The sequence below is a fragment of the Pangasianodon hypophthalmus genome, chromosome 9, assembly GCF_027358585.1.
Source record: "Pangasianodon hypophthalmus isolate fPanHyp1 chromosome 9, fPanHyp1.pri, whole genome shotgun sequence".
In the NCBI taxonomy this organism is placed as follows: domain Eukaryota; kingdom Metazoa; phylum Chordata; class Actinopteri; order Siluriformes; family Pangasiidae; genus Pangasianodon; species Pangasianodon hypophthalmus.
In genome coordinates, this window is record NC_069718.1 from 13,968,966 (window position 1) to 13,995,830 (window position 26,865).

The window sequence follows — 26,865 nt, forward strand, 5'->3', positions numbered from 1 at the left end:
GCACTCTGCCAGTCTGCAGCTAGTAAGGCTGCTGCGTAAGCACAAGCACACACTCCATTCTTATTTGCTAGTCAGACACACCCTTACAGTGATTTGTTAGTGGACGTAACTGGATGTCGTTTGATTATTACAGCTATGCTGAAGCCAAATATTTATATATTTTTATATATATATATATATATATATATATATATATATATATATATATATGTGTGTGTGTGTGTGTGTGTGTGTGTGTGTGTGTGTGTGTGTGTGTTTGTTTAGACATGCTTATTCATCATCTGTTTTTCTTCCTTCCTCTTGTCCTAATCCATTCTGTTTGTTTGTTTGTGTGCTTTATCATTATTTTGTTTTGTGTGTTTCTTTTCCAAAATTATAAAGCACTCTTGATAAAGGTGCAATTTAAATTTATTACTATTGTTATTATTATTATTATTATTATTATTATTATTATTATTCCTCTACACACTGCCTTCCTCTTCTCTCCTCTCTGTTCCTTTCCTCTCCTCTGCTCTCCTCTCCTCTGCCTTTATTATACTGAGTCACTCTACAGCAGCGCTGCTTGATGGTCACGTGATTAAAAACTGCCTGACAACATCGAGGCAGCCGGGTTAGCGTGCAGCCACATACACACAGCTTAGTGCTAGCAATACACACACACAGACACATGCACATGTAATGTGTATTGTGCACGTGACATATATTACATAGTTGCCATACTTGCATCTCTGCAATCAGATTTAATAGTCCTACACTACTCCCTTGCCTTCTAATTAGCTTTATGTTTAATATTAGCATTAGAACCTATATTTAAACTGCATACTACCATTCCTCAAAGTAGGGCTGCATGATATGGACATATATAGTATATCGAATATATGCAGTATATTAGAATTAACTGATGAACCTGTGATGTCACGCTTAAATATTGGCTTTCATTATTTCAACCAAAATTATTAGTATTATTATTTGATGAACTCACCTAACCTTATTTAATAATATTACATTCACACAGAATGTAATATTATGGATTGTTAGAGCTCTCATTGGCAGCACTATTGCGATAGCAAATAACAATGAATATATATCGTACTGCAGATGTAGGTTGCTTTACTTCTCTCCAGCCCTTGCTTCTGTTTTTTTTTTAATTGTTCCTGTTTTAATTTTTGGCACTTCTCTTTAATACCCTTTGTGTGTGTACCTGTGTGCAGGTTGATCTGAGCAGGAGACATGAGGTGGTGGTGTACGATCAGAGCACTAAGGACGCTGGTCAACTTTCCAAAGATGGCTTTGTCCACATTCTCCTGAGCAAGCTGGATGGGACATTCCACAGAGTGTCCCTGCTTACAGGTAATGATGCGGCAATGCAGGTTTTGTTTTTTTTATTGTTATTATTATTTAACAGTACCTGAGCTGTTTGTATTTACCTGATTGACAACAGTTTGGAGCCACTTTACCAACAGAGGGTGCTACTTGCATCATCTTGTATAGTCTAGCCTTTTACACTCTGATATTTCTCTTCCTCTTGCTCTTTCATTTTATTTATTTATTTTTTTTTTGTACATGAAGTCCTCAAGTGCTCTCACTCAGTTCTCTTTATCACTTCCTGTAGCTCTCTGCACTTTGGCTGTCCATCTCTACCCTCCCCTTACCGTTCTTGTACACACAGCCTTCACACATTGGTGACTGATTTGAGGCCTTGGTAATTATTCTTAACATGTATTTGATAGAAAGAAGTGCCCTTGCTTTCACCCTTTGAACTTTCTGTGGTTCATCTAGTAACACTAGTATGACATGACACTTCTGATGTCAGCACTAAGAATACACACCTACCCAGAGGCCTGCTCCTGGTACTTCTATTTGTCAAAGGGAGTCACTGCAGAAGGAAAGGGCTCCAAAAACAGGCTTCAGACTAGTACAGCTAATAAAGATTTCTGGTTAGAATTATACTGGAATCTGACAAAATTATATTTCATCAAACAGATTCTAAAACTGCAACTGCAGTGTAATCTATTGAACATTCCATATAGCATTATTTGTTATGTTACTATCAGTTTAGACATAATAAAACTCCATAACAACAGCACCAGTTTATCTGTAAATGAGAACTTGTAGTTGCCTTTAATATTATTGGCACCCTTAGTGACGGGAGGGGGGACTTAAACGTGTTATGAAGAAATGTCTTTGTGATTAATTTGCTTAATCTCATACTGAAAATATGAGAGAAAACTCACCTTTAATTAGAGTTTAATTAACAAAAAGATATGTCATAATTATTGCCCCCCCTCCCCCTTGAATTTAGTACTTCCCTTTACCAACATAACAGCACAGAGTCTTCTAATAATGCAAATGACATTTGTTAATTTGTTCAATTTATCAATAGCAGTGAAATCAGGCTCATAAGTAGTTCACTGATTGATAACACTGATGGTGATTTATTTGTTATCTGAGAAAGTTGCCACCTTATGCTAATGATCTGCTTCAGTGTCAAATAAGTTTGCTAGCAAAGTGGTAGTAGAGCTGATGGCCAAGTTTATAACTTTGAAATGAGCAGACAGACACATACTCATATTCATACTGAATATTTTTCAGAGTCAAGCTTGCATGCCACACAGTATATCTCTGCCAGTCAAAACTGTCCAATGATGGACAGTGCTGTAAGGGCAGTTTCCTGCTCAATGATACTTGATTCAACTCACCAGTTAATTACCATGTTTAGTATCAACAAATCATTAAACTGTGCTGGATTCTGGCCTGCCAGGACTGAAAAAGGGCACCCATGTTCTACTATAATTATGTCTGCTGTGGGTGATATGGTAATGTATTGTGTCACAGTCGTGAATTTTCATATGTACTGAGCTGTATGAAACCTATCCCCTCATAGGCAGCAGTTTTCTTTCTAAAGCTTAATGGCTTTTGCCTTCTCCAAACCTCCCTGCTCCAAATATGTCAACACTGAAAAGTAACCTAAAGCTGTTTCACTCAGGATTTGAAGAAATTTTGGAAATTGCAAAGCTGCTCCAGCATTAATCTTTGATTATGTGTGCACGCCCCCTGCCCTGTCGTTCACAGTGTGGGGATTAAGTCTCGGAAGTCAGTCAACCATAATGATTCACATGCATTTCTTTTCACAAAGCTCCCTTGAAACTCGCCGATTCTTAATTTGCCATGCTTAATACCCTAAGCCTGCTCTTTCTCACTCTCTATCCTGTTTTATTCCCATGCTGTGTGTCTCTGGTCTACAGTAAGACACAGTAAAGAGTGGAATTGCACTTATTCCATTCCAATGGCCGCTGTTTCCATGCCAACAGAGAAAGATAATCTCCAGAAGTGGGAGCCAGCAGGACGGGGCGCTGTGGAAACCTCCGGAAAAAATGAGGTCAATGGAAGTTAATAGGAGACTCAGTTGGCCTACAGCTGTGGGCATTTTTGGGGGAGTATGGAGTGGAGGGCAGCCCGGTAACCACTTTAAACTGGCTTGGTTTTATATGATGGTTTGCTCATAAGAAGGGAAGCCCCTGGCCTGGACTGAACAGGATGTGCCCTGGTTATTGGCCGTTTATCTGCTCCAAAGCCCGCCAACCCTCTCAACACTGTTAAAAGCTAGACTCAGCGGGAGCATGCTGATTTCATTAGGGCCATGTTAAGACCGCACGCATCATGAACACCTCTTGATCATCTTTGATGTGAGCTTGAAAGGAACGATGATGTAATCCCAGGGAATGGGTTCAGTCCACTGTTTGTGAGCTTGCGTATGCTCTGTATTAATATTATGTGGAAACAACACGCCTGGTTCTCATAGAGCTCCTCCTGGCAGCCATGTTGATTTTAGCCACCGTCTCGCCCTCCAGACTGGGCTGTTCATCAACACTCGAGGAATAGGTCATGACTGTTGAGATTCTTGCTGTTATGAACCAAAAGGCCACAAATTCTTGATTTTATTGCTCAAATTTGTTACTGCTTTGTTAATGTTCAGCCATGACTCCCACCATGTCTGCTGGCTGTCCCTAGTTTGGCAGGTACTGTGGCCTGTATCTACACCACAGCTCCAGACACACACCTGCTGGAATGAACTTACGTCATAGAACACACACAAGTGTGTGAGGACAGCACAGTCTCTCTGCTTTCTTCTGTTGCCAACACCATAGTTCACATAGGCTTGTTAGCTGATGAATTATCCTGAGTAGAGTGGAGTCTAGGGAGAAGCTACCTCCTGCTGGACTGGTCATCATCTTCATTACTACATTAAGATAGAGAGGAGGTGGTGAATCTGTTTTCCTCTCTTCAGTGGTGAAAATGCAAATCGAAGAACATTATCTGTTCAAATGGAATCATTTATATATATTCAGATTTATATTTGTGTGTCCAACACAGATGCATAAGAAATAGGATTAAAATGCAGACTCTCTTATGCATCTCTGTTGGACACACACTGAATACATGTAGGAGTAATAATGTAATAATGACTGGAGAAGGCATGATGAGAGCTAATAAACAAAAAGGCTCATCAGAAGCAGCAAGCTGGTAAACATTCACCATATCAGGGAGCTGCTGGCTTGCTTTTATTCTGCTAGTGGTTGTTTAGATAAGATTGGAGGCCATTTATACACTAATGCTGAAACTTCTTCTTCTACTGTAAGCCATGTCAAACTCCACCCATGTCAAAACACAATGTCTTGAACTGAGATAAGGAAATGAGGGAGGAACAGTTGAAAATTCTAAATAAATCAAGAATAATTTATATTTAAATTCTTTTAAATGGCAAGCATCTTCTCAAGCACCTTCATGGGAGCTTTACAAACTTTTCTTTCTCAAATAAGTTCCCAAATAGGCAAAGCTCCTTGCTCCTTCTCCTGTGTTCTAAATGAAAACTACTTGTTTGAGGAAACTGTTTAATTTTAAGTAAAAACTATTAATTAAAAATACATTTTGGTTTAGAATGACTTTTGTGTAGCTAATTGCTACACAAAAGTCATTCTAAATATTGCAGAACAGTTACATATATCTAATTGCAGTGTAACTTGACTTCTGCCCAGTTTACATTTTGCTTTTGACTTGAAGGTGATAAATTGCAGAATAAACATTGGCATAATATTTTTGACAGCACTGACATTTTCCAGTTGTGCACTTTGGCTACAGTTGAGGCCTTGTGAAGCCTGAGTAGCTGAATTCTCCTCTAAGGCTGGTAATTAGCTGTGGTAAAATGCATGTGAACTTGTCCTTGCTGCCCCCAGTGGAATTGGCATGTTATTTCCTGCCTAAGTTAAACTGATAAAACTGCAAATTTTTTAATCTGCTGCTGCTGCTGTTGGAATGTATCTCCCATGTTGCTCTGTTTTTTGTTTTTACAACGTAGTATTAATGGACATGCACACGCGTGCACACAGACACACACACACACACACACACACACACACACACACACACACAAACATATGAATGCATATCCATATTCACACTGTGCACACTGGAGATTACAGTCCTGCACTTTCACACCTTGCTCAGAAGGAATTTAATTAAATCTGTGTGACCTTCCATAGAGATCCTGTGTGTGTTTATGTATGTGTGTGTGTGTGTGTGTGTGTGTGTGTGTGTGTGTGTGTGTGTGTGTGTGTGTAGTTCTTTGTGTCTCTGCAAGTGAAGGTGTCTATATCCTACAGATGTGCACTGACTGTTTTTAATCTCCACCACTCTGTTACCATCTGCCTGTGTTTTTGTCCCTGGACAGCAGGAGCTGGACTTTGCTGGAGTGCCTAACTGTGTGTATCACATTAACTAGGCCTTGGCAGTACTGTCATATACTGAGCTGTATGGCTACTGTTTCTGACTGTATGCACACATCATGTTCGCTCTGCAGCGGGGTTTCACATGTTTCTGCATTACAGCATATCCTCCTGATGTCACCCACACTTAATGGTTAACAGAAGAAAGAAGATGACGTGTAGAGATGACTGAAGATTATATATGATTGAAGTTGAAAGCGGATTTTCACTTTGATGAGGCCAAGTGTTAAATCTGGACCGTTTTTTCTCCGCTCTCTCTGTCTTTCATTGTGCTCTTTTTGTTTTGAATGCAACTTTGTGTCTTTCCACTGCACCTTTTACAGGCTGTTTCTAGTTTAAGCATGTGCGTTTTGCACATGAGGTAATTAAGTGGCGAAGCTCTGTAAAACAATGCAAATCCAAACAGACTTTTTATGCCACAGTATCCTGGTCACTGTATGTCAAGTGTACCGTTTATAGGTGTTACATCACAACATATTCTTGTATTTGAACAGGCCCAAACAGGAACCAGCAGATCCTGGGGCTGTTTATTTTCCACCAACTTGAGAAACAACTAGATCTCTGACAACAGCAACAGTAGCCCTGTGTTCACACTAGCAAGCGACAAAGCAACAGCGGCTTCTATGTAAATGCGTGACACAGAGACAGTGGCGACTGACAAGGAGACAAAGTGACAAGTGACATTTAGACAGAGATTTCTCAATTCTCTGCAAATTAGGTATGACACGGTAAAGCATCAAATCCAAGCGACAGGCTCTAGTGAATTTCTCAGCCCAATCCTACAGACCAGGTTGTTTATCACCAGAAACTGTCACAGCTTTAGTTCCTATGTGCATTTAGTCACCATTTAAAATGTCAGAAAAGCTCATTCCAAAAGGTATAATATGATGAAATAATAATAAGAAGAATGATATGATAAAACCTAAAAAAAGAAAAAAAGCAACACTGTTGCGTACTTGTACTATAAAAGTCACTGTGCTTTTATGGTTCTTAAACATGAATCATTAAGTCAGCTTGAGAAGCAAACATTGAGAGTTTTCATTCTGATGGCACAAACAGCACCAATGAAACAGAAAAAAAAAAGAACCAGGTGGTGTTGTGTTTTTTTTTTTTTTTTTTTTTTATTATTCTGTGTTTGTGTGGATGGTGTTGCATGGTTAGTGGTTACCGTCAGCAATGAGCACCGCTGCTAGCCCTACACACAAGTGCATTAAGTTCCGTCGGTGGCCAATCGAATATAATAGGTTATGTTGTCAGGTGCCAGAAGTTCTGGTAATTTGTGCAGTGAAAAAAAAAAAAGCTTTACAACAAATGTTTTTTGTAGGCATTAATCTGTGTCCTTTAATTATTTTAGGCAGGCTTGAGTAGGTTAGGACTGAATCGGGCATTATTTTAACAACAATGCAACGTGGTTTAGTTCAGAGTGAACTACATTATCACACTATAGGGATCCCTGATCCAGTTTGGGCTTCAGAGCTTTGCTCAAGTGCTCTTGTTGGAAGGGAAGCTACTAGACCTCTGTCTCTCTCCCTGACTTCCTGTGTCTGCGTAAGCCACTATCCATTACTGCCCCAGTGCTGTGTGGTCCGTTCAATGATTTCATTGAGAAGGAGCCACTGGTGCCATTAGGGTGGTGAGGTAAGCTCCCGAGAGGAGCTCATGCTGTGTTATTGTGAACACACACACACTCACTCTCTCTTTCTGTGCTGAAAACACTGCTCTATTTTTAGTCCAGGCCTCTGTGGTCATCACATCTGGTGCCTGACGGCCAGTTTGTGCACTAGAGTGTTCTCAACTGGTTTTCCTTACATGCTTTCACTCAGCCTGCCTAAAGGTCTGCAAAGGTCAAAGGGTATATGACCTTTCAATTGGTCCCCACACTGAACTGTTCACTTTGATGCATACATGTACACATGCACACTAAAACACACTCAGAATGCGCACAGTTAGTAGTGTATAGAAATGTCCAGTCCTCGCCCGACATTTGCCCTCATGTTTTCTTGGGTTTTTCGGTTTTTCTCTGCACGCTCATTGGCCTCAAATTACATGTCTTATGTCAATTCCCAGAAACTAAATAAAGAACTAAATAAATGTCAGAGCAGCTGGTGCTGCCAAATTCTTTCAGCATGACGTGAACCCACCACACTCCTCTCTTTTCCACTGCTTTCTTCTCTTACGTTCATAGCTCTTCCATTTTTCTCCATTTTGCCAAATTCGGCTCTTCTTTTCCTATGCGACTGCCTTTCATGAGATTCCAGCAGGTACGGAGCTCTGTGAGCACACACTGGCGCTTTTTCCACTTTCTAGGGCATACAGAAGGGTGAAATCACCATGTTTACAGACCCCTTACTTTACTTTTGCAGAAGGAAACTTGGCTCTGTTTCACTATAGGAACAAGCTGTCCAGGCTCCCCTGAAAAATTCTATCATGTCTTTAGAATGCTTTTTGTATAAAAGAGCTGTATTTTTGAAAGCCTTTGCATTGGTCATGTTTAGTATATGTCTATGCAAAAAAAGCTATTTGGATCTCAGCAGATAAATTTTAGGGCTGTAAATTATAAATGAGAATATTTACATACTTTAGAAATGCAATGAGAACACTTAAGGTTGGAGTTATCATTTTAATTAAGATAAGATTGTACCATGTTTTGCAACTTGTTGTTTACCTCTTTCTCCTAAAGCTGCAGTGGTATCACAGCAACATTGTTAGGAAGTCAAACGAATCTTCAAACACTCAGTGAATTCCAGGAAAAGTACATCAAAACACAGGAATACACACTTGTGCACACATACATGCGTTAGCTGCCACTGAAACACACCGCACTGTTGATGTAACCCCACACTCATTTCCTGATAAGAGATCTTTCCATTCCATCCTCAGCTAAATTTGGACTTTCCACTCTGGCCCACGGCCCCTATGTGAAGAATGCAGACTTTGTCATCATTTAGAGTCTTCCCGATAGTATTCCTCCTCCCCTCAGCTCACACATCCTCCCTGTTGTGTAACACTCAGGAGACTTGTCTTCTGCTCCACATGACATCATGGCTCCCTAGTGGTAGCAGATCGTCTCGCTCTCCTTCCTGCTTGACTTCAACTTAAAACCAACAAATGAGCCCAGCTCCTCAGGAGAGACCAAGCTGAAACGCAAGTGTAAATACATTTTTCAGTGAAGTCATGGCATGTACAAATGTACAAAATCTTTCTCTTGGTGCATGTGTCAGCTAAATTTCTAAAGGACAAAGGATAAAATGTTCTTTAAAAAAATGTAACTTAATATTTTAAAAGTATTTATCATGTTGTGTTTTGCAAGCTTAACTGTGTGTTTCTACAGTAGTATCAGTAACGTGTCTAGATTTGGCAAGAAAAGGTCAGTGCTGTCATGTGACATCCGTTAACACGTGTGGCATGTTCACGTCTCAGTGATGTCATTGTCACCCTTGTGCTCCAGTTGAGACCACTCTGCTTTATCTTAGTGATTTGCTTAACACAAGGGACTCTCAGGAATGAATTTCATGTTTAGATTTCAACAGATGTGCTGTTATCACTGAATATAAAACTAAAAATCTTGCTATATTTAACTGAGAACTTTGAAAACCTTTAATTTATCTGTTAAGTGGACTACATCAGAGGCATAGGTGTTTGAACATTTACATTTATGGCATTTGGCAGACGCCCTTATCCAGAGCGACTTACAATTATCTCATTTATACAACTGAGCAGTTGAGGGTTGAGGGCCTTGCTCAAGGGCCTAGCAGTGGCAGCTTGGTGGTGCTGGGATTTGAACTCTCAACCTTCCGAGCAGAAGTCCAACAGCTTAACCACTGAGCTACCACTTCCCATCATCAGGTTTGAACCCCCCTAATATATTTTATGATGTTTATGTGCTTGACATTGTTTTGCACTGTGATTGCACAATAATGACACAGTTCAAAGTCAGGGACATTATTTTTATTACAATCCCTCCTTATTGGCTACCAGCTGCTATGGTGAGAAACATTAACCAATTGGGATTATGCATTTTTTTCCGTTTCTGTTTGAAATCTACTAGCCAGCTGGCTACACTCTGGGCATTACTGCACAAGAAGAAGATGGGTTGATCTGGTTTATAAGTTGTATTTGAATCAATTTCAGTGGATCTGTCATAAATGTATTTTATTTATGACAGATCCACTGATCCACTGAAACTTCAAATTTATTAATATGGCAAGATTGGTTGATGGGGGTGCTTTAAATGATGAAATGACACATTCATGCTATCACTACTTCTACTACTGTCTGGCATTCCCAAAATGCAGAGAGCATGTTGCAGTTGTTAATTTAATAACACACATCATGTTGTGATATTATTTAGTATATTTCCTCATCTTCCCTTGGAAATTAATTCCTGGCTATGCTACAGGACTTATGTTTAAAAAAAACCCACAACAAAACAAAGACTGTTATTTATTAATCAATTATTTGATTATTGTTACTCTAGCAGTCCTATTGTAGAGTCAGCCATCAATACCAATATTAATTATTTATCAGCCACTAAAGCTCGTGTGTCACAAGCAATGACAAGGTTCTTTTAACCTCCAAGTTTTATCCTAACAGATTAAAGCTTAATGTTTTGCATTCTCTTGGGTTTATTCAGCATGTCTCATTAATGGATTTCCATTAATGTCTTTGTCTTCTGATGTTTATCAGTAATATCGTGACACATTTGTTTGGAATGCTCACTGTTTTACAACACAATCAAATCCTGATGGTTGAGATTAATGTCCAGCAACACATTTTTTCTTGTCAGAATATATCCTGGTTCACTCAGCTCTCTCTCAGAAGATACCATAGTACCACAGTATACCAAAGAAACTTTAGTGGCCTCTATTAAAGGGGCATTGCAAAATTTTTACTGATCATGCAAAAAAAAAAAACCACTTTGCCATCAACTGTGTATTAAATCTTATAATTATCATTAAGTCCAGCATTTATCTGATTAATGATTTATTGGATTCAGTAGAGTACTGTCCACCAAACACAAACACAGTAGGCTATTGTCTTTACTAAAACACCTTTAGTGTTGTGATCTTACAGATCAAATATAAACTTAGACAGAATTTAAAACCAGTTTGAAATTTCTGGTAATTTTTTATACATATACCTAACCAATAAACAGTATTTTCTTCCCCTTGGCGGATATGTAAATATAAAACATGACCTTTTTATGGAGTACCTCAAGGGACTATGCTTGGGCAACTTTTATTTTCTTTCTCTTATTTGCTGCTTATTAATGACCATGGGGTCAACTTTCATGTCTATCCAGGCAAGACACAGCTTTAGAGTTGTTGCATCTAATTGAATGAGTGTTGTTGAAAACATCATTAATTGAAACATAATTTCATAGAAATATAAGGAAAAAATTAACTATTTCTCATTAAAACCAAACAACAACAACAAAAAAAACTAGGAACTCTGGAAATATATATTCAATCTGAATTGCAAAGCTTGGTAGTTTCTCTTCATTCTGACCTCAGTTTTAATTCTCATATTGACAGTGTTACTAAAACAGCATTTTCTTCTCTTTAGACACATTGTGAGCTACAGACCTTACCTCATGCTGCACAATGCCAAGAAGTTGATTTATGTTTTTGTTTTCTCTCATCTGGGTTTTTGTAATGTTCACTGTTCACTGTCTTACCCAAAAATAGCATAGAGAAGTTACAGCCAGTACAAAAAAAGTCTTCACTGCAGCACAGAAGTGCACGTTCATACATGTTAAAAGGCCTAACTGAATATGCGTCACAATTATGGTTAAGATCTCCAAACACACGGTCCCATGAACAAAAAACAAAAGAACTGGTTAAGCTTCTTAGTGTTCAGAATGTTTGGAGATATACATTAAGCTTACTCATCAAGATATATATCCATAAGCAACTTTAAAAAGCACTCTTGAAACTTATTTTTGGGTTTAGCATTTCTATTGTTTTTATTTTTGATGTTATCTTTTGGTGTTATTAGGCTGCTAGCATTCATTGTTTTTACATCTCTTATCTTTCATCGCTTTTCTTAGCTTCTTTTTTAATGTTCTTTTTTTTTGAAAAGTACTTTAAGCTGCATTTAAATATATAAAAGAAATGAAGATATTAACACAGGATAGATTGTTGATAAATGGATAGATTGTGATAATGACTTATCACAGTCTTTGTACTGTATATGAGCTACGGTTTTGGGTGTTTCGAAATGAAAATGAGGAACTTGTTTATGACTCACACATCAAACGTTACTGTATGACACATAGGAGTGCTGATGTGTAACAGTGACTATTAGTCACAGGTACGGCTGAGGCTTTACCAGCCGGGGAACTGTATGACAGCTTGCGCTGTGAACGCTCATATTCTTTATTTAGAGAGATAGCTTGAAGCAGTCTGAGCTGAACTGGGAACTGTAATTTTCGTTCACCCATCCTTTTTTGGGACTAACTAAAAATATACAGGAGGGTTAGTAATTCGGTTAAAAACGTCAGCTACCACAAATAGTCACTGCATGATTTCACGGCTCTGGAGATAGACAGATAAGAACAGTACATATAGCTAATTTGCAAGCGTGTGACTCATAGGTCATGTTATGAGTAAACAGGACGACTCATGCACTAATCATAACACTGATTAAGTTTTTGTTAAACATAAGAATCCAGATTTAAAAAAATACGTAACCATTTCTTGGTTCTTAGCTTTTTTATTTTGTTAAATATACTTTTCATGATTTGTAGTAATTCTGACAGATTAATGGGCAGCTCATTATCAATGGTACCTCAATGTACATTTAATGTGCTATATCAGAAATACTTTGTTTTTACCCTCTAATTTTTTTTGTAAAGTATTTTCTATTAATTTCAGTTTCTCAACTCAAAATATAATGTGCTACATAAAGATTGTTATTATTACTGCACTCTTTTTTTTTTTGTTTTATTTAAGCAATATCACAGGTGATTTTTTTTTGCCAGGTGATCTGAGAAAATTATGAACTGATCTGAGAAAAAATGAACCTCAGTGGTCTGTTGAGTACCTCAGTGGTCTATGTTTGAGGAACTTTAATTTTCCTCATATTTGCTGATTATTAATGCACATGGTTTCAAATTTCATGGCTATGCAGACGACAGCTTAACAGTTCTTGCACCTACTGAAAGGAGTGCCGCTGAACAACTTATTAACTTAGGAGATCCAAAACTAGGGGTCGCCACCCCACGTGGGTTTGCTTGATTTACGAATAGGGTCTTGTGTGCTAATATTTAGAAATGTTACTGGGAGTCACATTCAGACAAGCAACTAAATTAAGTGTACATGTTATTCTAGTTTTTTTCACTATTCTGACACTCAGTTTTCAAAAACCTCAATTTTGAAAACCTCAATGTAGACTTCAAACCTACCGAAAGCACTGTTTTGCGTACCAGTCTTCTGGATTTTCTAGATTTGTAAATATTTTTAAATGTAAAGTCAGAATTTTCAATTTGAGACAAGCAAATGATGACTATCATGATGGCGGAGGAAAGTCTTGAAGAGAAACAGAGCTGGTCAGTGTGTTTTAGCTCTGATGTGCTATCTATTTAATGTTGCTTTTATATCTTCTGGATGTATATAAGATACACAGAGGGTGTCTGAACAATGCTGCTCGAGTAGCCGATGCTTCTGCACATGCACGCAAAGTCATGCGCTAAGTGTAAACCCGGCTTCCCTGCTTCACGCTGAGCCATATCACACCACCCCAGCATGGATCATTTTCCTACAACAACACAGCATTTCCCACTAGACTGGTATGTCAGTGCAAGGAATATTCCTTTGTATTAACTGCATAATAAATTTCCTAGAAATAAATGAGGACAAAAATTGAATTGCCACTTCTAAAAGGAAAACTTGGAAACCTGGAAATATTTATCAAATCTGAAATGCACCTGGGTGTTCGTCTCTGAACATGGCTTTAATTCTCATATAGACAGTGTTACTAAAACAGAAATATTTCTACTTAGATGCATTGCCAATGCAAGAGCTTCTTTTCTGTAGAAGACTCATACTATTTTAAATGGGCCGAATGGTGCAACAGAAAAGTATTCAGGAGATCACTAGTTCGAATCCCTACTATACCAGAAGACGAGGGTGCAAAACTGGTCGTGCTCTCGGGGTGGGAGGGATAGCATACTCTCTCTCCCCTGTCCGTCACAGCTATACTACCCAATCATGGGTGTTTGTGAGTTCATGTATGGGGAAAAGGGCAGATAGGGCTTTCATCTTTGTGCGTTATGCTGCCCTGTGATGCAGCATGAGCAGCAGCTTGAAAAATAAATTGAATGGCTTGCATCACATATCTCAGAGGAAGCACATGTTCCCTGCCCCACCAGGTAGCTGTTCTGTGATAGGAGAAAGCTAGGTAGTGGGTGGGAATTGGCAGGTGACAAAAATGGGGAGAAAATAGGGGGGAAAAAACTAAGTAAGTAAATAAATAAAACTGAGTTGAGACCACATCCCTGGTCTTAGCGGTGGGCTGGCATCTGAGCGAGAACAGAGTGACGGGTGGCTAATTAACGAGGAGCTGATAGCAGACAAGGAAGCAGGGAGTAATTCTGCTTTCAGCTCCAGTTTGCCTGAGCAGTGTTCTTCAGGTCATTACAATGTAACGTGACAGACAGCCCATCTGTCTGAGAGAAATTTCAGCACCACTTTTACAGCGTGAGGAAAATTAGGATAAAATTTGATATATAGTTGTAAGCTCTCTGAAACGGAGCAACATGGCATCAGTTTCATTTCAGCAGTTGTCTTATGTTGTCATGATTTTGGCCTTTTTCTAGTACTTAATCAATTAGAAGCATGTGTGGAAGGTTTTTAAAATGCAATCCTAATGTCAAACGTAAGCAGAGTGACCTCATGCTGTTGCTAATATGCGTGTCACTAGTATCGTATGCACTGAGAGGATCTGACTGGCATTTTGAATGTTGCAGATTATCATGAGTAAGATGATGAAAGAATTGGCACATAAAAATGGTGCATTTGTGCAGGCAGATGTCCTAGACTGAATGCTGTTAGCAGGTGGTCGCCTGTACAGCCTCAGGATGTTGACTTTAAACTGCCATTTTTGTTTAAAAAGCAACTGTGCACCAAAGGCCCATTTTTTTTTTTATCTAATAGATCTGTCATGCACTGAATCTCTACGTCAGTTCGGAGGAAGAAAAATGATAGCCCTCTGTCTACTACACACACACACAAAGCTCCTGTTTCTCTCTTTCCATGACTTCATCTGGCAGCCCGCTTACGTCTTTGTGTACATAAGGCAGCCAGACGTTGAAGTGTAGTTCCACGGTGTATTGTTGGTTTGAGCTGTGATCCTGTGTGGTGGATCCTACAGTGCTCTGAAAATGAGAGTATTCTTGTTTCACTGTGCTCTAGGTTATATAAATGGCACCTCATATTTATGGTTTCCTCCAATAACTGTTGTTTACTTGCAGGGCTGATACAGTGACAGATTTTTTTGGACATGCCTAGTAGTCTGCAGACAGGTGCACCAGCTGAACGTAAGTCAGGTTGAAAAGTCGGTCCTTAAACCATACGTTGAGAGAAGATTATCTCAATTTGATGACATTTTGCATTACCCAAGGAAAGAGTGGGTCATGCAGGATTTTACATAATTGTACTCTTAAAAACTCTACCAGTTATATGTACTGTTACACAAAGATAGCAAAATAGGTTTGTAAATATAAATTACTCTGCACATGGCAGCAATGTTCACTTTGAACAGAATTACTGGGTTATTTTTATTTTTATTTAACATTGCTTCCACTAGGGGGTGGGTATAAATTTTTTAATGTTATAACTTAAGGCTATGCTCAAACAACGTCACTTGGTGCAAACATTTATTTTTTAATAGTTTGTAAAACTCAAACATAGTGGCCATCGACTTTCAACTAGAGATTACATTCAGCTGGTTCAACTGGCTACTGGTTCTTATTTCCTATGGTTGGTATGATATTCACATACAACATACATGAGCACAGACACACAGAGGAACAGGTGCACACACTCTGTACACACCCCCTGAGGCTCATATTGAGTGATGGGAGCCGCTAGGCTGGCATGAGATTTTGCTCCCCCGCTGTAGACTAGCTCACACCTCAGGCATGACAGCTGGGGCCTCCGCTGCCATTACATCATCCTCCAATCCTCCCGCCAATCACATATGGGATATGCTCACAACTGGCAGTATCAATGCTGAACAGACCCCCCCACACACACCTCTCTAAAGCAGGCCATAACAATGCACCATAACATCCTATTGCAATTACAGTCTATGAGCCACACATACACACCAGCAGGAGGCCTGTGTTTGCAGCCAACAATCAGTTAATGCTTTTGAAATGCTGCTGTGGTTTAGTGTGGCTCCCAAACCTCAACTCAGCTTCCTGTATGGTGTATAGATGCAGTATGTACAGACTAAAGTGAAAAGCATCAGAGGACATGATGTTCAGCTGATAACTATCCAGGATGTGCATCAAGCGTAACATTAAAATGTTCCATGAGAATAATCAGAAAATGCATATCCTATGCATGTTCATTTAGTACCTCACATACCAAAGCGATGATAGTCAATTTTGTGTCTGTGGATAATTGAGCAGTGTGCGGGGGGCCGGATATGAGCCAAGGAAGCTTGCGGCATTGTGTCTGCCTCAGCACACTGCCATATGCTTCCATCATTCTTTTACTAGGCCAACATGCAGGGCTGATGTCAGACAACACACAGATTAGCTGTGTGTTGTAAATGGTGTTGCCTCCTTCACTCCCTTAATTGCTCATATTAAAAGGGAGGCTTCTTGCAGAAGTGCGCTGACGCACGACTGCTGTTCTTGAAAGCGCATTGCATGGATTGCGGCTGTTTCTGCAAATTAGCCACATGGAAAGAATGACTAGCCTCCCTATTTAAAGCGTTTGCCAAGTACAAATGATAGCATCTCTCTGGGCAGTTTTTAGTGGCTTGTAATTCATTCCGGTTGCAAATAGGCCTTTATAAATTCGTCCAAGCAGGCTAAGACAACGAAGATCAACCTTAATCAGCATACAAACTAGAGCTCCCACGATGCTAAATTTAACTGGTGGGATAGCAGGAACTAGTTCATATACTGTAATAGTTTCTTGGAAATGAGCAAGGGTGACAGAAACACTCATTCTAGCCAAAGGAAATAAAGAAGTGTCATTTTTTCTGGCGTGGATGAAGTGGATGAGAGTAGGCTGCAGCTGAGGATTACGGACCTCAAGTCAGTACAGCCTTAACATTGCATTTTATGCAATCCAGACGACTCGTGTGAATCTGGTGCCATTAAAACTCTTGACTTCTCTTGTGCTCCAAAATTTGAACGTGACTAGCACAGCTTGGTGGTCTGCAAAGAGAAATGAGTTTTTCTTAAAGGGGGCCTCTAAGGTGGCTGCATATTTGCTGGGTGAGTAAGGAATGTGGTTTGCATGCCTCACGCATGAGCCAGGATTCTGCTCACAGAGAGCGAGAGAGAGAAAGAGAGAGAGAGAGAGAGAGAGAGAGAGAAGCCTGTGCTCATAGCACATGAGCTCATTCAGTCTTAGGTCACAGGGAGGAGAGAGAGAGAGAGAGAGAGAGAGAGGGAGGGAGGGGAAAGTCAGTTGATGAGAGAGAGTGAGCGATTGAGTGAGCGAGTGCAGGCTGTACAACAATAGGGAGCTCCACTTTCAGTTGCCACACAGAGGACGATTGCTGAAGGATCCGCTGTGTGTGTCAACACTGAGGACCCGCTGTCAGAAGCCCGATTCTCCTCCAGCTGTTACTCTCTTCTCCTCCACCTACCTGCTAAGTCAGCACACAAAGCTGCTTTCCCACTTTTTTTTTTGCACGGATTTGCGAGGAGTCTCGTTTTTCTCTCATGCCTTGTATGTGCTGAGCTGCTGTACTTTGGTGAGCTTGGCGTGTGGAGGTGTGCATGTCTCTGGAAGTGGTCATATCCTCTCCTGAGGAGTGTTTCTGTTCCCCCACTCCTCACACCGGCATGAGGCTGAAGATCAGAGTGCGCAGGATGAAGGAGGCTCGGGAGCTGCGAGGTGTGTATAGGTCACACTGGAGCCGTTCGGCATTTGCACCCGCTTGTCTGATCTCCTCATACTTTTGTTGTCAGTCCTTCTTTAATTCATTATTTACTACTGTTTACTTATATTTTTTTGTTTTGTTTGTCATTATATTCCTGTTCAGGTTTTTTTTCTCTTTGCTTGCTTTTTTTCTTTCTTTTACTTTGTCCATATTTTATTTATTTATTTGTTTGTTTTCCTTCTATAATATTGGTCTTTATTTTTTGTCATTCTTCATTGTTCTTTCTTTCTTTTTCTTTCTTTATTATGAACTTTCTTTTACCTTTCATTCTTTTTCTTATATATATTTTTTTTTTTTTATATTCCTTTTTTTCCTGTAGAATCATAAAAATACTTAAATGCTTTTTATGCTTTGATGAAATGACAGTTCTCTGGGTTTTAACATTAGACAGATAAAGTTGTATAAAGTGTGCAGCCTAGTTGGCCTTTAACCAAACAGCCACAGTGGAGAAATTACGTATGCTGATAAACTATCACAAAATGGATAAGGACACATCGTGCAATGTGTCTTGCACTATGACATAGTGCGAATGTGAGTGTGTGTGTGTGTGTGTGTCTTTGTGTAAACAGCAGCATGTATATCTTTGTGCAAACAGCCTATATGACTCACTGTATTTGCATTGTGCTTTGTCACAGAGCGACGGTTAAACGGTTGCTGTTATCAAGTCATTCACTTTTATTTGAGGTTTGTTACACATAGGTAAGGTGGCTGGATTGCTTTTAGCAAGAATGGCAATAATAGTAGTAGAACTAACAGTTAATGGTTTGGTTATATGGGGCCTTGGGGCTTTATACTCTCCTAATCTGTGAAGCGTGACATGGAACACCAGAGGCGAGCCCTGCTGCTCTTAATGTTCCTCATTGTGCGGCATGCATGTGTGCTATGATGTCATACAGGCCTCATTGAGATGGAAATTAAGAGTGTGTGTGTGTGTGTGTGTGTGTGTGTGTGTGTGTGTATGCACGCATGGAGATGGAGAGGGACAGATGGAGGCTGCTTCTCAATGGCGTCATGTCTTCTGCATCTGGAGGCTGAAGAGCCGGGGGTGGGGGTGAGTGTGTGTGTGTCTCTGTGAGCTCCATTCAGCTCCATCAATGCTTTTGGATTGGGGCTGGTGAATGGGAGTGTGTGTGTGTGGAAAGGCCTTTAGAGTTTGCCTGAAAAGATACACACTGAAAGGCTTCTAGTGTTGGAGGTCTTGTGCCGCAGGGTGAGTGGACTGATGTCAGGCACCGGGGTTAATGCACTCTGTGTGTAAATGCTTCCTTTACACTCTGTATGTTATTTTAACAAAGGATAACATATATTTATGGTATAATTATTGGTTATAGAACTGAGATTTACTCATATTCATATTTGCTGTTTATTAAAATCCCTTAAATGCATTTAATGTATATTAAAAGCCCTTAAAGCCTGTACACAATGCTCAGAAAATGATAAATGTGGGAAATTTTAAGAAATTACACATCGGGATAAAGATTTATCTACTGTGTTACTACTGCAATATTATAGAAACCCCTGCACCTGCTTATAATCAACACAGTGCAGCCTAAAATGCCAAGGACTGATGGGTACTCGAAAGAGAAGTTGGCAGAGACAGACAGAGGGTGGAGAGGAAGTGTGTGTGAATGGCTCACAGCTCAGCTGGACCAGTTCAGGCCCGGTGCTGGCATATATCACTCTACAGCCCCCACCCCCGCCTTGCACACAATTATATCGTCCATACACATGACAAAAATGATGTCACCTGTGGAAGGGGTGTATGGGTGGAATTAGGATAGTGAATGTTTTGTTTTCTGTGCATGTGTAATGTGTTTTCCCAATGTGTAATATGTGTATGATGGCTTATTCATGGAATATGCCACTGTGGGATTGCTTGGGTTTTTCCAGAATGACTAGAGGTGATGTGGACAAACAAGTTAGGAACATCATCTCACTCCCGCATGCATAACCAGGTCATTATGATAAGGAGCTAGTGTACAATCGGGCCCTCCCACATACCAGCAAACTAAAAAGTTGAAGGCTAATATGCACAGAAAGAACCCAGCCTTCCAACACAGAGAGCAGGACCAGTCATCTTCTTGGACTCCTGACCATAGACGATTATGGTGTTCTTAATGCCCCAATGATAGGGTGAATGCTTAGACCATTGCACCACTCTCAAGCCCTTTATTGCAGTTGATAAATGTAGGCCGAGCAACCACTATGTCACATTTGGGATGCCTGTGATCTCAAATACTGCTACCATTGCCTTAAAAATGCATGGACCTCTTTGCAGTATTTTCCTTTGTTTGGCTTTTCCAATAGCTCAAGTGTCTTTGGAGCTGAATGTTTTTCAGGGTTGTTTTTTTCATTGTCCAGGAACACGTTGCTCTTTAGGTTGCTATATAAAGCTCATCTAGGAATGACTCAAAGCAGGAGATCATACGTGATCTGTAAAAGTGAGGAAGAAGGCCATTGGAGCTCTCTGTCGAAGAGATCCTTCCTGTTTCCTTCCATTTCCCCATTCTGTGCTCTATGTTCCTGATCTGCGTTATGGACTTACACATCCTGCTCTCAGACTGAAGACTGTTCCTCTGTGTGTGGGAGGATGAGGAATGTTACATTCCTGCTTTGGAGGAACATCCTACATCCTTGCCTCGCTGTGGCAGATTCTGAGATGACTGAAACTGTTATTAGCTCACGGGAGAGTATTTGCCAAATGGGGAGTGGGGGTGAAGGGGAGGTGGGGTGGTGGAGGAGAAAGGCCTAAAGTCCATGCTCATGGGTATTACTGACAAATGTTGACATAGCGACCAGCCCATGCAAGCAATGATGTCATCTTGCCCTCCTGGCAAGTGAGGTTATGAACAGGAGCGAATGGGGGAGGGACCAGACTGGGGAGCAGAGGTGAACAGGAGGTTCAACACAGGGTGGGGGTCGTGGAAAAATTTGGGCAGCAGTCATTCAACCCCTCACTGGGGCTTTCGAGAGCAAATTGAGTGTCCAAGGCCCGCCTCGTTCTGCCTGACACGCGAAACCCCCCTTCTGTTGCGCTGATGTCATCGACCCAGCAGTTGCCATTAATAGCTGGAAACAGACAAGCTGCCACTCAACCTCTTAAAGAGCCAGGCATCAAAAACTTTGTTTCAGAAACAAGAGTCTGGATACAGAGTGGGGGAGACAGGTGCTCGGCGTGGCCGTTAGCTGGAAATGCCCGTGGCTGTTGGCTGCTGTTTGTTGAACTGCGGTTAGTCAGTCGAGTGTGAAGGCTGGATGATGTCATACTCTACCACTCCATGCTGACTCTTTGTTAAAAACCTGCTTATCAGCTCTGGCTTTATTTGCCTTGACTCATTTTACTTCTCTGTATTTCTCTCCCTCCCTCCTGCCTCTCTCCCTCCTCCCTTCTTCTCTGTACTATGGCTTTTGCTCTTTGCTCTGTTTCCTGGCTGTGCAGACACAGTGATGTCATGGTTCTCTGGCTGACTGCTGTGCTCTGAGTGTGTATGTGTGTGTGCAAATGTACTTACACTCCCAGGGTTAACATGTCCCAGATTCTCATGTACCTCCTCTGAGATTAGGTTCATGCTTTCCTTTAATCACACAAATGCTTTCCTTTTTATCCCTCCATCTAGTGCCAGAATGCATTACGCAAACTTTTATAAAACATTTGCATGTGTGTGTAGTGTCTGTGCATATGCTGAATGTGTGTGTGGGTGGCTGTCAGGGGCACTGTAGCTGCAGCCACTTCTGAATCAGGGGCCTCTGTGCAAAGCCTACACCTGTAGCTTCCCTCATTCTCCAGGCCTGACGTGATTGTTCAGTAAAGGATATTAGGTCATTCAGGAAACAGAGCTGCAAGAGACACAACTGGGACCGCCTGGCTCTTAAAGAGACAGCACCCTGTTATACTGCGCTTCACATGATGGGAGCATTCATGTGATCAGAGCATACACTCTGCTCTTTCATGATAACTGCATGACTTTAATCATACTGTGTTTGTTTAGTGTCTAAGTCATATGGGTGGAATGTTTTGTCTTGATCATTCATTGCATGGTGTTGATTTAAAAAAGCCTTTCCTGCTTTTGCCTTCTTATTCTTTTTGAGCCACGTCACACTTAACAGATTATTGTTTTAAGTGTTGCTCTAGAAGCTGTCAGTGGTATTGCTGACATTACACTTGCCAGCACTGACAGTATTTAGTGGAAGACTCAAAATGTTCCAACCTTCTCAGCTCCTTCTAATAGTTTTGCATCAGTCATTACTTGTATTGTATTTTTTGCCGGATAACTATGTTCCTGATATGTTTTTTATTCTTACTCTCCGTTTCTTGGCAGGTGGCTTTGCAGCGTTCTCCTCCTGCTTCCCAGGACTGTGTGAAGGGAAGCCGGTGGCCACACTACCCATGAGTCTGTCTCAACCCTGCCTGCCTGTGGCCAATGTGGGCCCCACGCGCATCCTGCCCCATCTCTATCTAGGCTCCCAGAAAGATGTGCTTAACAAGGTGAGACAGAGCATTATTGTTGTGGGGAGTCTGTGGAAGGTTTCACCAATACAGATCATTGAAAAGTTTTCTAGCCTGGCTTAATGATTTGAAACATTTTGCCACTGATTTTAGGGGCTAGTTTTACAGCACTATTTAAGTTGCCTGAACTTCTAACTACAAGACCAGTTGTTTGGTGTGCCATCTTAGCACTGATCAAGAATTTGTCTTATGTGGTTTTTAAGATGATATACTTGGCAATGCTGACATATTTTCCATTGTTCCAGGATTTGATGGCCCAGAATGGGATCACGTATGTGCTTAATGCCAGCAACACATGTCCAAAACCTGAGTTCATCTCAGAGAGCCACTTCATGCGCATTCCTGTCAATGACAACTATTGTGAGAAACTCTTACCCTGGCTGGACAAAACTAATGAGTTCATCGGTAAGGCTCTGCAAATAGTTGGAATGTCTATGCTTAGGATTTATTTCACCTAGGGTTAGGAGTACACTAAGTAAAACTGTACTTGGATCGGAGCTTAAAAAACCCATCTCATCTAGAATGTGGGGAGCTGACAAGAAAAATGAGCAGCTTGCCCTGAGGAAGTACCCGGAAGAGCACGATTGTTTTCTAGAGGCTTTTCTGCATATTAGATGTACTTCTCCTTTGGCCTGTCAGTATGGTGTTTGGTTGTCTTTTGTGTTTGTCACTCATGTTTGTTTTCCTCAACCTTTTTAGACAAAGCCAAGGTTTCCAACTGCAGAGTCATTGTCCATTGTTTAGCTGGCATCTCCAGGTCTGCCACTATCGCTATTGCTTACATCATGAAGACAATGGGCTTGTCATCGGATGAGGCATACAGGTAAACTACCTCTGACACTCTGCAGCTTAAATTGCATGTTATTTAAAAGATGGTGTAATATTAGATGTTTCCTTAGTCAGAAGAATGACTCACATAGAGATATGTAAACAGTAACGCCTAGACACTATGCATTTGACTAAAGGATTACGCTTCTCTCTGTTGTACCAGGTTTGTTAAAGATCGCAGACCTTCAATATCACCAAACTTTAACTTCCTTGGCCAGCTGCTTGAGTTTGAGAAGGGTCTCCGTCTGCTGAAGGCACTGTCTTCAGGTCAGGAGAAGAATGAGCAGCCCAGCAAGGCAGAGGAACCAAAAAGAGAAACCACCTCCAAACCAGAGAAGGTTCGACTAGATGGCGAGTCAGAGATCTCAGAGACAGAGGCCAAGCTGCCATCTCCCACGTCCCTCCAGCAGGGCTTCAATGGTCTCAATCTGTCAGCTGAGCGCATCCTGGATACCAACCGCCTCAAGCGCTCCTTCTCTTTGGACATCAAGTCCGTCTACACGCCCAACCAGTGTCCCCACCTCACGCCCATTCATGTTGAGGATGTTCCCAAGCTCTGCAAACTGGACAGCCCCAGTCCAGGGTCCTCAAATGGCATGTGCCAGATGTCTCCGTGTTCAGACAGCCCCAGCTCAGCCGATTCGCCAAGCCCAGTGGCTGAGAGCAGTGCAAAGGTTCGCTTGCGCAGGAAAAACAAGCACAGCGGAGCCAGCTCACCCGTGCAGTCTCTGAGCCTGAGTTTTGGTCGTTCACTGTCCGGGCACAAGAGCCCAAGCTTGGACGAGAACCTGAAGTCCGCAATGCTGCTTGGCCTGCCTGTAGCTGGCACTGGCCCCATGTGGACAAAACACCGGGACACTTCACAGGCTACTACACCAGTCACACCAACAGGTGATGCCCCCTGGTTCTACGAGTCACTGACTAGTGCAGGGGCTGGGTCAGCATCAGTACATTTTGCTCCACTGGGCTGCAGTGCACTTCCGGGGCCGTGTGAGGCTGTCCGGTTACGTCAGAAGGCGGGAGAGGTACGGGAGTCTCGAGCGAGCTGGCATGAGGATACATCTGGCTCTACTGCTGGTACTGACAAACAGTTCAAGCGTCGCAGTTGTCAGATGGAGTTTGAAGATGGAATCTCGGATACACGTTCGAGGGAGGAGCTTGGCAAGATTGGTAAGCAGTCCAGCTTCTCAGGCAGTATGGAGATAATTGAAGTGTCCTGACAGATGCACTGCACCATGGTAGTGGCGGGCATAAGGTGGGCAGGTGAAGGAGGACTGATGGACAGAATGGCAATGGCTGACTGATTCCTGACTTTAGGAGCATTTGTTTTAGTGTGTAGGACCATGAAAAATCAATTATGGATTTTTGTGTTTGTCTCTGAGACTCAGAGCCAGTTGAGCTGGATGCAGGCAGACTTTACACTGTCTCCGCTGTTTATAAGCCATCACAATCCCAGAACAATTTGGGAGGAATAAGGACAGAACTGTTGTATTTGATTGCAGAATCCAACTCTCAGTGTACGACATTTCCGTCTCCAACAAAAAGCTTTACCAGCCTCACAGTGTATTGAGATTAAAGCATGTCTCAGTGTCCTCTGGTCACACTTGCATCTGGTATTACTCTCACACAGACTCGGTGGACTCACACATCCACAACTCAAGGGGCCTCTACCGACACACTTGAAGCCCTGGTATAGACTTGTGCTGAACAGATGAAGGCTTCTTTGTGCACTGCTTTTGTTCCCCCCTGCTCCTGTATGCGAGTAAATAATCCTGGAGGAGGATGCAGGAACGTTATGAAAAAAAAGCATTGTGGAAGTTTTCCTGCAGTGCCTGCTGTTTTTTCTTCTATGTGTTTATTCTTTACCTTTTCCCTGATTTCAGCCCCCACACACTGTACAAAGGGTGGGTACGAAAGGACCTACTACCCACCTTTCTCACACTGAGCATGCTGCCGTATATGAGGCTGCTGGTTTCCCTACAGATGAATATTATACACACCATGCATAGCTCTCTTAAGGGACATTTTAATTTTTTTGGTTCTCAATTATATTTTTAATTTATTTTATCTGTTCATTCTGGTAATGAGAAATAATATAATGATTGTGGATCCTTTTTTTGGTGTTGACCTCAGTTTTTGACTACAAGGTATTTATGAACTCATTCACAAAACTGATACACAATTACAAGCAATATATTCTCTTTTCTTCATCTTTTGTCTTTATTTTCAACTGTAAGGGAGAGTGATTGTTAAAATGAATTCATGTGGTATTTTGTAATGCACTTTGTGTTGCTTTAAGGAAGAGATCATGAAACATCTCATCATAAGGGTACCACAAATCTTTTACAAACCCTGATGCATTACACCTATCCTGAACTTTCACATACTGGGACTGTTTCAGTTTAGTCCAACTTTTTAGCTCTGAAATACAATAAGCCTGTAAGCATGTATAATCTAAAATAAATTATATTCTGGCTTCCCGAAATGGTTATAATTTTAAGGAATTGAGCTTTTTATCTATAAGCACATACATGAAGATGTTGAGAGATTCTAAAGGATTAATGTTTGTCCCTTTTTTATTAATATTTATATTATTTATTGTGAGCTTGGGCCTGTTTATGGATGAAATGTGAGTGACTAATGACAGTGGACCTTTTTGAACCCAAACCATCAAACAGATGAGTATTTTTGAATGAGGTCGATCTTGTTTTCCTTCACTCTTTTATCTGCAGGTGATATTAAAACTAACTTCTAAAAACTTAGAAGATATGTTCCAAATTATGGTATTAGCTCAGTTCATTAGCTGTGCCTACCAGTCATATAGCCTCAGTTATCTCTACTTTTAGAAAGGTTTGTGATGGGTTAAATGGAGGCAACATTGATGTGGTGTGGTAGAATGATGGCACATGATGGTCCAGTTCAGCTCAGGGGAAGTGCACACAAGTCCCATCTCTGAGCTCTGGGTACCTGCACAACTCTCATCCTCTCACTCTTTCTCTTATTTGTTCTCTGTTTTTCTCTCTCTCACTCTCTTTCACACCCACATGCAATTTTTCAATGTAATTAACTCTCTTATTTCTTATATGTTCCAAAGGTTTAAGGAAATCCCACTGAAAGGGTCTCTCATGTCTGTACATGTGCATGGTGTTGCCCCTTTGCTGTGGGATGGTTGGTTATTTATTTATGGATGTATTCTCAGTTAGCTACTCTGTATGGCAAACCCTTGTCCTTGTACTTGTGCTGCTGTTTGTTCTTTTTCTTTCCTTGTGTGATACATTACCTGTATTTCCTTTTATTTCATCACCTCTATATTTTTAAACATATTGTTGTCATTATTTAAGACATGTAATGAAAAGATGCAGGCTGTCCTTTTTGCTGAAACTGTTTAATTGTTGGCAACATTATTATTATTATTATTATTATTATTATTATTATTATTATGTTGTGTAAATAGCAACGTATCTAGAAGAATAATTGAAATAGGGAACTTTTTCAGAGAAAATCCTAATACCTTAGGCTGCTTGACGCAAAATACCTCAGGTTCTATTCAATGGCTTTTTCCTCCCCTGTACCTGTTTTGTGAAGATGAAACAAAAATACAAACATCATAAAATATGA

At 40.8% G+C, this 26,865-nt stretch overlaps 1 protein-coding gene across 5 annotated transcripts in view; it reads left to right on the forward strand.

Annotated features, from left to right (window-relative positions):
• dusp8a (dual specificity phosphatase 8a) overlaps positions 1-26,865 on the forward strand; it is a 38,862-nt gene extending 11,997 nt beyond the window's left edge. For 2 of the 5 annotated variants that reach the window (XM_026919270.3, XM_026919271.3), the window contains exons 3-7: positions 1,212-1,350; positions 22,232-22,398; positions 22,665-22,824; positions 23,119-23,242; positions 23,411-26,865. In XM_026919270.3, coding sequence (XP_026775071.1) covers positions 1,212-1,350; positions 22,232-22,398; positions 22,665-22,824; positions 23,119-23,242; positions 23,411-24,467 — 1,647 coding nt within the window. In that variant the 3' untranslated portion in view covers positions 24,468-26,865. Of the gene's footprint in view, positions 1-1,211; positions 1,351-13,261; positions 17,936-20,637; positions 21,142-22,231; positions 22,399-22,664; positions 22,825-23,118; positions 23,243-23,410 lie in introns of those variants that run through there. The other 3 variants (XM_053237075.1, XM_026919272.3, XM_053237076.1) reach the window with 3 other exon arrangements.